This window comes from Vanellus vanellus (genome assembly GCF_965231255.1).
Source record: "Vanellus vanellus genome assembly, chromosome: 12".
Classification (NCBI taxonomy): domain Eukaryota; kingdom Metazoa; phylum Chordata; class Aves; order Charadriiformes; family Charadriidae; genus Vanellus; species Vanellus vanellus.
In genome coordinates, this window is record NC_138917.1 from 19,968,366 (window position 1) to 19,982,172 (window position 13,807).

The 13,807-nt window shown below is 35.5% G+C and overlaps 1 protein-coding gene across 1 annotated transcript in view; it reads left to right on the top strand.

The window, feature by feature from the left end:
* DUS2 (dihydrouridine synthase 2) overlaps positions 1-13,264 on the top strand; it is a gene marked incomplete at its 5' end in the record, with an annotated part of 27,012 nt that extends 13,748 nt beyond the window's left edge. The window contains 8 exon segments of the mRNA XM_082489664.1: positions 2,571-2,641; positions 3,113-3,199; positions 5,553-5,721; positions 6,673-6,794; positions 9,449-9,592; positions 10,751-10,838; positions 11,473-11,546; positions 12,777-13,264. Of these exon segments, the coding sequence (XP_082345790.1) occupies positions 2,571-2,641; positions 3,113-3,199; positions 5,553-5,721; positions 6,673-6,794; positions 9,449-9,592; positions 10,751-10,838; positions 11,473-11,546; positions 12,777-13,014 (993 nt within the window). The 3' untranslated portion in view covers positions 13,015-13,264.
* Between the last annotated feature and the right edge of the window lie 543 nt (positions 13,265-13,807).

The window sequence follows — 13,807 nt, forward strand, 5'->3', positions numbered from 1 at the left end:
ATTTTCTTTCAGTATTTTTCAGAAGACATTTTTGTCTGTTCATTAATTTTCCCCTTCCAACTAGGTTGCCTTTCTGGCTGCTCACATCAGATGCCAAACTAAGTTTTCTCTCTCTAATTTAAAAAGTCAAGAAATACTTAACATTACATGTCTACACATGGTCTTACTTCATTGAACTCCAAATGTGGATACTTCTAAGCACTAAATAAAAAGGTAAAATGCACTTTTATTTTAGAAGAAGATTGCCAAATGTGGAATAGACTGAGAGTAATATCAACCGTATCCTGGGCTGCATCAGAAGTGTGGCCAGCAGGTCAAAGGAAGTGATTCTGCCCCTCTACTCCACTCTCCTGAGACCCCACCTGGAGTACTGCATCCAGCTCTGGAGTCTCCAGCATAAGAAGGATATGGACCTGCTGGAGCGTGTCCAGAGGAGAGCCACGAGGATGATCCGAGGGCTGGAGCACCTCTCCTACGAGGAGAGGCTGAAAGAGTTGGGGCTGTTCAGCCTGGAGAAGAGAAGGCTCCAGGGGAGATCTCATTGCGGCCTTCCAGTACCTAAAGGGGGCCTTACAGGAGAGCTGGGAAAGGACTTTTTACTAGAGCATGTAGTGATAGGACGAGGGGGAATGGCTTTAAATTGGGAGAGGGCAGGTTCAGATTAAACATTAGGAAGAAGTTTTTCACTGTGAGGGTGGTAAGGCACTGTCCCAGGTTGCCCAGAGAGGTTGTTGAGGCCCCATCCCTGGAGGTGTTCAAGGCCAGGCTGGACGTGGCCTCGGGCAACCTGGTCTAGTGGGAGGTGTCCCTGCCTATGGCAGGGGGGTTGGAACTCGATGGTCTTCAAGGTTCTTTCCAACCCAAACCATTCTGTGATTCTATGAGTACATAAGCACAGTGCAGTGAACTTTTGAATTTCTTGACCGTCTGCTTGAAATTTAAACTTCAAGAGGGGAAGACCAAGCCCTAATGTTACTTCACCTTCCAACATTCATGCTAACAGTGAAGATTTTGCTAATGAAATTGTGTTTACAAAAGAAACTGCCTGTGCTCTGTAAACTACTTGTATTCTACACTGCAAGGAAGTTTTGCATTACTTGACTCCTGATTTTACTGTACATTCAATGACAGCAATAAATACTACAAATGATACCCAAATTAAAAACAACTTCTGCAGCCTTTTTAGAAATTCTTTGATAAATTGAAGCACTGAAATGGCTAGCTTATACAAAGAAGTTCATAATCTTCCTTCTCTGAAGCAACATCTTCACTGCAATTAGAAGGACTTTTTATTCTGGATAGATTATTGGGTACAATCATTCATTTCAAAGAAATTGTGGCAAGACTGTTATATTGCTAGAGCTATTACATTTTGTTTTGTCAGTATTTTTCTAGAATTTATCTATTAAGAATGTAGTGAAAATATATAGGGTCTTTTTTCTTTTTTTTACAGCTGATGTAGCTTCCTTACTGGATTTTTTTTTTTTTCAGTTGAATTCCCCTCATATTTTTAAACTTCCAGGAGATTATGTGCCTTCCATCTTAATGACTGATTATTTTGCAATTGTGTATTTAATTCCTGCCTAGATACTGTGATGGTGTATGATCTGGATAGATATTTCTGTAGATGGATGAACTGCAACTGAGCTAGCTATTATTCAAAAGTCATTTACATGTGCACTTAAAAAGATTAAATGAACAAATGAAGCCTGTGTGAAAAGAATCAGTAACTGTCTAAGATAATTTTTGTGTTGAAGTATTAAATCAAAGAACTGGCACCTCTTCTTTTTATTTTCTACAACTATCCTAGAGCCTCTTCCTTTTTGTTTCAAGCTGCTTTTGCACGTCATCCACCAGAACAGCAGGTGAGCTGCTGTCTCTATGTGCATGCCAGCTGGTGGATGCTGCATTTTTCAAAGACTGAATGTGCTATTTTTGTGAAGAGCTGCAGATCGTTCTCCAGCTTTTGAGAAGAAAATTGGCCTTATCTTTTTTTCATCCTGCCTTTTAACAGCATCTTACCTCTTTGAAGATATGCTGTGAGCTTCCCCTTTTTCCCCTAATGTCATGTATAAATATCATTAGAATTTTTTGGATACTTGTTAACTTTTTTTAAGACACATCTGAGAGAAATATTTATAGATGTGTGATTGCATGTTATGTTGATTTTGGAAGGCATCCTCTTATTAAGATGCATTTTAATTACAATTTACAGAGTAGTCATTAGAGAACTTGCTAATCAAGTGTTTTATATAATTTTCAAGTGACAGTCTAAAAACATGTTGGAAAATATTCTCCTACTACAGAATATTGTATTACCTGGTTTGAGAAAGTTAGCGATCTATAGTTTCAAGGAAGTATTGGAAATGGATTCTTATTTTTACCGTAACATGTAGTTCTTTAATTGAAGTGTATATTAAATGATTATGCGTGTTGGAAGCTCCTGTGGAAATACAGGAATCACAACCCTCTTGATAAAAGAAAAGACTTCCAACACTTGTACAATGATTGCATGGTAGTTATTCATTTTGCTTTGAACTAAAATGATGTCATTCTCTCTTATCCCTTAGGTTGAGGATACTGTGAATCTGGTAAAGAGAATAGAAAAAACTGGTATTGCTGCCATTGCAGTCCATGGAAGGTAAATCGATTTTAGTCAAGAGAGACTTAGATCTTTTTAGTTTGCTGATGAATGTAGCACAGTAAAATATGACTAGAATATACTCTACATGTAATATGTGGTTCTGATTTCAACTGTTAACTATATCGGTGTTGTAGGAAATAAGGCCAGTAATTAGGGAATTGAACCACTGGCTTCTACTCTTCTAAAATTTTTGTCTCTAAGACTAAATAAAACTAAAATTATCTTGCATACTCTATCTAAAAATGTTGCTTATTTGGATATGGAATTACAGTAAAAATGTTTTAAAATATATTTGATATGAAAGAATTCTCTTGTGTTTAAAAAAAAGGAAAATTATATCAAATATATAAAGTAAATAAGTGGAAATAATTATGTCCCAATAATTCTTGAGTCGTGTCTGCTGTGATTAAGATATCTACAAATTCCATAGGAAATCTTTGGTGTTGTCTATTTTTGTTTGTTGGAAAGGAAGAAGGAGGAGAGGCCTCAGCACCCTGTCCACTGTGATGTGATCAAAGCCATATCTGAAGCAGTCTCTATTCCAGTAATAGCAAAGTAAGTTGGACTAATTACCTTATTAATACAAGATGTCTGTACCTGACTTAAGATTTGCAAGTGCAGGAGGAAGGTTCTTCGTGTAGGGCAAATACAGCGTTACCTGTTACCAAAGATCAAATCTGAGCAGAGACAGCAGTGACAGAAGTTGGCTGTATGAAATACCACCATACCTCAGTTTTTAGTTTAAAAATTCTGTGTATTTTTTTAAAAAATATTACTTTTGAGTGTCACAATCAATCCTATGCAAGTTGTTTCTGATTGCATCCAGCAGTTGAATTCTCTATGCTTTTAAGCCCTGTGCAGTGACTGATTATAACCCTACCACTGTTTATCTTGGACACTGGCACACTAGAGATCACCTGTCACACTGCTCAAAAACAGGGTTATATTCTGTGGCCCCACATTTTCCCAGAGATCTTCTTAGTGTCCAGACATCTGGACACAATGCCACTGAATCTGTCTGCTTGTATTGATAGATCCTTCAGTAACTCTGTGATAGTAAAATAAGGAACTTGTTCTTAGAAAAGTTTAGCTATGAACTGGTAAGTTTTAAGGGCAATCTTGGAAGCAGAGGTAATAAACAGTATCAAACTGTCCTGATCTGCCTGATCAACATCTTTAGATGTTTCACCTTTTTCTAAATGCCAGTAGAATATCCTTGGCCTGAGAAGCACTGTCCTTAAAGTTCTCTCTTCATTGGTCTTGATTTTTCATGCAAAAGCTGCATCTCTGCAAGCCATGTACCGGGATCAGGAGTTTGAGAACTGTTTTCCTGTTTGCATTTCTATGTAGAAAATACATTGAGCCACAGTTTTTGCAGTTACAAAACTTTTTTCTGTACTAGACAAAGGGAATATTTTATGCTGATAATCTTTGTTGATCCATATCTCAGTGGTTCACCCACTTTCTAGGTTTGAGAATAACTTTTTTAACAATGTGGTGTTAAAAAGCCAAACAAAATTCACATTGTTTGTTGCTGTGAAGCCTTTGTTTGGCTAGGTAAAAGATGAAGCTAACAATTTTTCTTAGATTTTATGCATGTCACAACAATGTCAGCTTTACAAGTACTTTTTATGATGTAGAAGTGTGCAATCAAGATATAAAAATATCAGAGGTTTATTGTTGATAAATTGCTTCTAATTAATCCCTATGTCAATTTACTTCTTTGTAAGTGTCCCAACATGCTAAACTAACCTTAACCATCCTTTTTTTTTTTTTTTTTATGTTTTAAAAAAACATATCTGAAAAGGATATGTTTTAAATCCACTTAGTCAAACTTTTCCCTCTCTAAAGAAATGTAAATATGCAACTTGGAATCCTGCTTATTAAATATATTTGATCCGTGATACTTGATCCATGCTGTAACTTATTTGGCTAGTACTTTGAGAATTTTAACCACTTGTACTCAAACTTGGTCAGGAAATATACAGCAATGAATAAAAGGAAGTAGACTGGTGCTAAAAAGGCAAGAAAACTCTAATTGGTGCTGTGATTTCTAGAATGGTACCATGGTTTTGTTTCATAAGTGCAGGAAGCTTGCTTGTGCTGTCTTCACAATGTAAAAGTCTGCTTTTAACGTAGTTTGTCATTACCTAGTTTTTATTTTGAGTGTGTCAGTGTTTTCACTTTTGAAGGGATGAAGATCCTACTCTTACTATCCTACTCTTACTTTATAGTTCAAAAGTCCAACTTCTATTTTACATTTAAAAGATGTTGTGAAGGGAAACTTTAAGAGAAAGAAAAAGCATGTTAAGTGTTCTTTACGATTACTAACATGTCTGACTTGCTGACTTGAAAGCAGAGGCTGTACAATAGAAGCAGTGCAACCTTCTTTTAAGTGCTTTGGGACTGATCTGGAAGTATTATTTGTAGTACTTTCTGCTAGTGCCAGAGTGAAAATGGAATGATACTGTCCATGGTTAACTTGTTCTCAGTGTCACTTGTGCCAACACAATTAGTGTGCAGTTGAAGGTTACAGAACTGGCAATTACAAGGTATCATTTTTCAAACAACATGGAAGTGATTCTTTGTGAGCCTTATCCATTAATAACTGTATGAAAGCACAGAGTTTGTGTAAAACACAAACTAGATTCTTTCTTTGTAAAAACAATCGTATATTTGTAAGAGAAGTATGTAGATAATGAAAAATGTTATATATAATCAATGTTTTAATGAGCCGTTGCTAATAAAACTCTCAGACCCATTTATTCTCTTAGATTTGAGATAATATCCTAATTAGACTCTGCCACCATTACTAATGTAGTATCACATTGAAAATACTAGGCTGTGTTAAAGTACAAGTAAGAGCAAATAAAACTTTCACGATTATAACAAAGATGTTAATTTTTAGTGGAGGATCTCATGACTTCATCAAAGAATATACGGATATTGAGACCTTCCGGAAAGCAACAGCTGCTTCATCAGTAATGATAGCTCGTGCTGCCATGTGGAACCCATCTATCTTCAGGAAAGAGGGCCTTTTCCCTTTGAAGGAAGTCATGCAAGATTATATCAAATATGTATGTTTTTGGAAAACCTTACTTGTAGTTAATGCTGTTTAGAATTGTTGATCTTACTACAGTATTTTAACTCCTATTGATTTCAAACACTTAGGCTCTGGGGATATTTTAACATATTGTATGTGATGTGAGTCTTGCAAATCAGCAACTACTTCCTCTGTTTTATTTTGTTCAGAAAAAAAATTTAGAAATCTGTATTCAGAAAACAGTTTTTCCTGATTGTTCTTTTTTACATACCATGCTTTTTAGCCCTAGTTTCTTTGGAACGTTTATGAGGCTTTACAAGGCTATCTAAAAACGTCTAGCTAATGATATGTAGGCCAACTCTCTTAATGTTACAGTAATGCAAATAATATTGAACAGAGAAGTGAAGGAATACTAGGTACTCAGTTACTACTAGATTCATTTTTAGAAATAAATTGCTTTTCACAAATACTGTCAAGAATTTTTAACAGCAGGGAAACAAAGGGAATAGTTTGCCAATAAAGTAATGCTGTATATCTATAGATCCATTAGCTGAGTCATCTACTATATAAAGTTTTATCTGTTATTCAAAATACACAATTTTAATGACATAATAGGAAATTAATCAGAAATCTGTGGCTTTGATCATGTAATCAATTTAAAAAAATGTTTTTGAAAATTTGGACTGCCATTAACTAAATACTAAATACCACTGCATTGCTAATCAGGGAGGTAAACTGGTCAACTTGTTCTTCCTGAGTATTTAGAGTAAACATATATGAGTAAGTTCAACTTCTGTTTGTGAAAGCATGCCAAAAATAATCAGACTAGACTCACATTCATGAGTAGTCTTAAATATGTTATTGAGAAAACTGTGCATTGTTGTTTGCCTTTCAGAAAGGGTTTTGAAATTCATCAAGAGACATAAGCATTACATAAGACAAATTTGTATTCTGTATTTTTATATATCTTGTCTCTCTCCTTCAGGCAGTGCGATATGATAATCACTATACCAACACAAAATACTGTTTGTGTCAGATGTTAAGAGAACAGTTGGAAACTACTCAGGGTAAGAAGCTGCATGCCGCACAGTCCACACAGGAGATCTGGTAAGAATGTACTTCAGAAACAGGAATTGTTTGCAAGCTTAGCAGAGAGTACACTGTAGCATTGCCTGGTATTTCATACCTTCAGAATAAGGTGCAAAAAAACCCAACATCTATTTAGTGAGATGTGGAATAATACAGTAAACATTTCTAGGTTTCCTCCATGCTCAGGTGTTAAAGCTTTAAGCCCCAAACTGTCTACATATTCGACATACTAATTTGAGTGGTGCTTCACTGAGCGACAGGCATTTATCCAATATTTGCATCAACTGATTAAGAAAAGTTTCATCATTCTCTTCTGGTAGTCTGGAAGTTAATAATGTAGAGGTTGTCTTCTTCCAGAGATATTTATTTATTTTAACTTTCCCTCTTGCTCATGGGGTTTTTAATGTTACTGGAATTTTTATGACAAGATGTTTGTTTTAAATGAACACTTAGAGATAAAACAATGTATGAAGGTCGTCCATATGATACTTAAATGTATTTCTTTTGTGCTGCTTTTCATACTTGAAATATGCTAAGGAATGATGACAACTTTTTTGAGGAAATACAGTAGCTTTAATGAATCTCTTCACCCTGGACATCTGAAACAGTCTAGATGAAATTTCTCAAAGGGGGAGACAGAAAAGGAAAAGGAAAAGTCTGAGAGAAACCATAAAATAGACATGCGATTAAAGAATTCACGCAGAATGGGGGGAATTTAGGTTTGGACCCATCCTAAACTGAACAAAATAAAGGTCTGAGTATGCGCGTGTCATATCCATGTTGTGTGCTATAATTATCCTTCTGATGGAATGGAGGGGAAGAGAGTCTCTTTGTTTTCATAAAATAAACAATCTGAAATTATTTGTTTTCTCCATGTGTGAAAATGGATAGAAATGTTGAAAGCTTGAAATATTTTGCAAATGGAGTTACTGTTTTCTAGCAAGCTAGTCAGGGCTGTTCTGTTCATGTTCAAAATGAATGGAAATGTCTGCAATCCTTTTGCCGGTTCCTTGTGATTTGCCAATTTTGGCACTCTGTAAGTGCTGCTGCCCGCAATTATTACATTACAATACACTGAGGGGAATTTGTATTTTATATATAAAAGAAGTTAGCCTTTATTAATCATAAAGGAGCAATGAGATCCATGAACAACACTTACACTTTGCAGTGTAAATAGTTGAACAATCTTTAGTAGAGTAACTTACTATCTATTTTGCTTATAGATTTCCAATTTAGTTAAAAGAGGTATAGCTTGAAATTGAAACAATCTTTTACAACTTCAAAAAAACCTTAGCCAAAAGGGTGGTGGTGTTCTCTACTGAATGAATAGTAATGCAGAGTACGGAAAGAAAGAAATTGTAAGAGTCAAGCCTTTAAGCAGTTATTTAGAAGAGCCACAGGTTACACACATAAACACTGAATAGAGATCTAGTGTAAAAACTTTTGGGTTTATGGGCTGTGCCTAACAATTCTTTCAGGGTTTCCAAAATTGAACATAATCAGTTTTTGTATGTGTGATGCAATGCCAATTTCAAAATTGGCTTAAGCAGTGTATGTGCATGAGAGAGGGACATAAAGGGAGAGACTCAAAAATGAATAAAACTGCTTTCTATTAGCAGACTCAGTCTTTTAACCACTGTTCTAAACAGCCTGGTTAGTGTCCAGATAACTGAAGAACATTCAGCTATTTAAAATGCACCTATACATCTTCAGACAAAAATGTTACTTAATAGTGCTGTCTCCTGGTGGTGATGGTATGTTACAGCCATTTGGGGTTTTAACCTCAGGACTGAATGCAAGAGAACAGGCTGCTGCATTTCGGACAAAAAAAAACTATGTAACTACATAATAAGTTGTTTTCTCTTAGAAGCATCAGTTAGCGTTACAGCTTCATTGCTTTTCCACTTCGAGCATTGGTGATGGCTTTGTGGCTAGAATTCATCATTGAACAGCCTTATACCAATGAGCGTTCTTTTACAGTCAGAACGTAAAAGTTTTCTTATGCTGCAGGTTTTATTGTTGTTATCAACTGCAGAAAATGAATAGTCTCGGTTTTTCAAAGTAGATGTGGGCTGCCACAGATCTGAAATTTAAAAGGATTTGAGGCTCTTGCCTTTGACCTAGATCCTAGTTGCTTTCTCTCTTGCATTGGGGTTTGTGAATAATGCTCTGAAGTCAGAAAATATGAGATTTTGAGGTATTTGGATGTTATACTGTATATTGCTTACAGTATTTTAAATAATAAAATTAGAAGAAGAATCTATTTCCTGCTTTTCCCTCATATTGCCCTTGTGGAGCTGATGTACCAGGAGTCACTCAGGCATGTTCTTTGCTGATTCATCCACCTGCAAGTTATTAATTGAGCTAATAACTTGAACATTGCAGGACTTGTATTTCTGATTGATTCTGCTTGGACTTTCAGGCTGCAGGTTAGTAATATGTAGTGCTGGAAGTGAGAACGTTCTTTTTCTACTTGTAGCTCAACTGTGTCTGATAAGAATTGAAGGAAAAATAATACAACGTTGCTATGCAGAACATAGCCACACTTTCATGTACTCTGTACATATATACTATATTTAAACAATTGATTTCTGTACTTATTTTTCTCTATTATAATGTGATACAACCATTTATAAGCTGTTCTCTAATACAAAGGAATTCTGTTTGAATAGTGAAGTCTTTGAAATGGCTGACTTCTATGAAGAAACAACAGCTATTTTCGAAGCGAAGAAGACATCTTTAGAAACTGAGACACAAGATGAAGATGACCAAATGGAAGATGCAGATGTAATAAAAATGGCTGTTAGATTTGACAAGTAAGCATACAAATTAAGACAGTTTTTTTAAATAATAATTTGCATAACAGCGCTTAATGAGTGATTTTTTTTTTTTATTATTATTATTATTTTTTTTATGAAGCATTTTGTGTACGCCTTCACATAATAACTAGCATCACCACTCTTCCTGTGCTACTTGGATGTTGTAGGATGTTCTTTAGTTCCGGGCTTCCTGAGGCTGCTTAATTATCTCTGTTAACTTATTAAAAGTGAATTCAAACCTCTGTACTTAAAAGAATGTGAGTACACAAAGGCAGAATTCAGTTATTTTTAGTGGAATTTAACTAAAACACAATGCTGCTTCTGTAAAATGTCCTGCACAAATTTCGTGACTCTTCTAAGCAGAAAACATATGTGCTTGTCTGCAGTATTCTAAATGTGTTCCACTTAAAAGATATTTCTTGAAATTAATTCATGGAGTCATGTACATTATTATTTTAAGTAACCTTTGATTATAATCTGTAAAGCCTATAGAATTGTTGATGCTTTCTGCGTTATACCCGTGTTTGCTATTTTGCTATGTTTGCTATTAAGTCTATCAAACAGCTCAAGAAGAGCGTGATACAAAATGCTTCTCAAATCCAGTCATCATGCTTTAATATTTACAGGATATATTACCTGTCTCCCTGAGGATTGAATACAGTGGTTTTACAGTATTTCTTCTTTCTGCCAAGTACAAGGGGCTGTAATTCCATGTCAGTAACTGAATCGATGCCTAGCTTTCCTGCCCTTTTTTATGTGATCACTCTACTGTCTCATAACAGAAGCAGCTTCTTTTCTTTCTTCAAATGTGTAATCTTACACTGTTGCTTACAATGAACAGTGCCAAACTGTATTTCTATTCTGTTTCATATATTTAGTTAGACTGTCCTGTCTGGTAAGGAACTTTTATCTAGTTGTATTACTACAGGATGTGGAAGTTTGGGAAGAATTAGTAGAAAAGTTTAAGTTTTATCTTAGGTGTTTTGTCAGACATATTACTTGAATTATCTAATAAGGAAGCAGTGTTTTTCTCTTAACTTGAGCTGTGAAATTAAACCACAAAGAATAACTGGTAGAAGTAATATAATAAGCATCACTATCTGTTTTAAAAGAGAACTCTGTGCACAGTTGTTGACCACAAATTTTTCTGTCTAGGCGAGAATATCCACCACAGATTACTCCAAAAATGTATCTTCTGGAATGGTGTAGGAAGGAAAAGCATCCTCAGCCTGTTTATGAAACTGTGAGTCAATGAAGAAACCCTTTCAAATGTCTTCCTCTGCGTTGTCTATGAAATTAAGTATTTTGGAACTCAAGGTAGTGAGAAATTCTGCTTTGCAGTCTGCCATAGCTCTTGAGTAAGCAGCTGCAGAAATGGTAATACACATATGTATGAAAATAATAGCTTATTTTATTGGGAAATAAAAGTTTTTAAGTCAGACCTTCAGTCTGGTTTTGATTCATGTGTGAAAGAAGTTGCTGTAACTACAGGTCATTACATAAGGGTCCATGACTTGACTTTCTTTTACTTCTTCTGTGAAGTAAAGAATTTGGATTCAGAATGTTTTCTCTGTTGTTGCACACTGCTATAGGTAGGAACTATACTGGACAAGAGCAACCGATTGGTTAGATGGGGACATTACTTTGATTTTTTTTTTTTTTTTTTGCAAAGCAAAAATATTTGGAGTTCGGACAATTTCTTCTTAATTTTTAATCTCAAAATATGCAAGGTTAAATTTGTGATTACAGTAATTTTAAAGGTGTTACTTGATTGTGGTGTAAAGGCAAGAATAACAAAGAACCTTGACAATGTTGTTTGTTCTATAAAAGACATGACTGGTTTTGACACGCCCCTCTCAATTCTTTTTTTTCTTCAGGTTCAAAGACCACTGGATAGATTATTCTGCTCAGTAGTGACAGTAGCTGAGCAAAAATACAGATCAAGTCTGTGGTAAGCTATCACTGTTTTTTCAGAAACGATTACAATACAGTTGCAAATGTAGCTTAAAATTTGCAATGAACGGGTACTCCAGTTTATTCCAGCTGATCAAACTTTGATCAAAGTCAACCAAAAGCTACCTTCTAAAGCTACCTCTAGAATGGAGAAGGAATAAAAAATTCCTGAGAATTGAATGTGGCAAGAGGAAGTAAGCTTTACCATAATCAAGTAAGCCATTACAGATTTTAATTCACTTAATACATTAGTCCACAAACTGTATTGGAAGGGGAGCAAATAGGTGAGCGGGTTCAATTGTGTCTGTGAAGAGTTCAGAAACTACTCAAGGGAGCCAGAGGGGAATGCTGGAAGAGGTAACATCTTCAGCCACTGCAGTGATCCATTCTCAATAACAAGTCAGGATTAAGTGTCTATGTACAGTGAAGCAGAAGACAGTTCAGTGGCTTCTCAGAGATCACAGTTAATCAACAGTTACATCCAGGGCTGCTCTAAAGTTGAACAACTGTATTTTATACAACCATCTATTAATACTGGAGTTGACTTCAGGCATTTGCACCTAAGTTGATTTAACTGCAAAGATAGAGCTCAGCATTGAACATTTTAAAGAGGACAAAAGCAGACAATTACTGGTGTTTGCAGCATTCCTGTTCAGAGACCTTAGGAAGCTAAGCTCAGCTGATATGAAACTTTGAGAAGAAAATGTTTTCAAATACTGAATTTCACAAATGTTTAGTCTGCAATCCCTCTCACAAATGACAAAATTTTTATCATGGAACAATTTCTGCTTTTGTCAGCATCAATGAACTTGTATGCCTACCAGAGATTATATTTGGGCCCGAGTGTCTTTCAAGAAAAGTGGTCCTTCAAAAGTCAGTTAGTTTTGTTTAGCGATCATATTTGTAAAAGTTAACTTTCTGAGGATTGCAGCCACTTAGGCTAAACACATGTTGACTTCATACCTTTGAAATTGAAGAGTGTTTGAGACAAGACCTGATAGAAACAGATATTCTAGGAATGTTACATCAGGAGTGATGGATCAACATTAACACCTAGCAAGATTCAGATAATTTCTGGAACTGACCTATTTTGTTCTTCTGCTGTGAGATGACTACGAATGCTGTTTATTTCATGATGTTGCATCAGAGACAGGAAATTGATTGTCTCTTGGCAGTGTAGAGACTTCAGTTTCTACTTTTACCTGTGCTCTGTCTGCTTGCTCTTCAGGGACAAGTCAAAGAAACTAGCAGAACAGGCTGCAGCTATTGTCTGTCTGAGAACATTGGGTGTCCCAGAGGGAAAGCTGTGTGAGGGAGAAAATCACCTGATTAACAAACGCAAGAGGGAAGACCAGGAGCGCTTGAATAACAGAGACCACGGAGAAGATCTTGCTGAGCCTTCCCATAAAAAAGTTAATTTTAGTGAAGAAACACCTGACATGAATGTGCCTAAGATGCCACGATAACATGGAAATTAGAGGTTTCACGCCTATGCAGCTACAAATTCGCTCCTATTTGTACATCTTGCTGTGCACACTTCACTTGGATTCTCTCGGAGACAGATAAATTCCCCAGTTGAGAAAAATGCCTGTGAGATGTTTACTGTTCACCACTTGCTGTCCCTATGGTGCCTTTCAGATAGGATAAATTAGCAAGTTGATTTTAAATAACATTGAGAAGATTATCCCAAATAATAAATTTTTAAAATATCAGATATTTTCAAAGCAATTTTGTCATGGATTTTATTACTTGTGTTTTTATTTTTAAGAAGTCTACATTGTGCTGGTAAGAGATGTACGAATACATCATCCATAAAGGATGGATTCATTATGGAACTATGTAGTTAATCAGAAAAATTAATGTAGGGAAATACTAGTAGCTAAGTAGACATGGTTTTGTCAAATGAGTTTTATGCATGTCTTGCAAGCTTTATTTACACCTGTCATCTATCAAGAAAAAGTTTTTTGCAGAGAGAAGGACTTGGAAATTATAACACTAAGCGTGAAAATAACATTCTTCGTTCATAATTTCTACTACATTTTACCCTTCAGAAATACGACAATAAGAATTAACCATGCTTTCCTGGTCTTAGGTATTAAAATTGTGCCTTTCCAATACGGAATTGGAACCAAGCCTGGTAGTCATCAATTTGTTGAATGAAGGCACTTTGAGCTGTTTTGTTCTTTTGAACGTGGAAGTTCTAGTAAATGTCTACATGTGTATTACTTGCAATAATGGGCATCCAAATATGGCCTTACG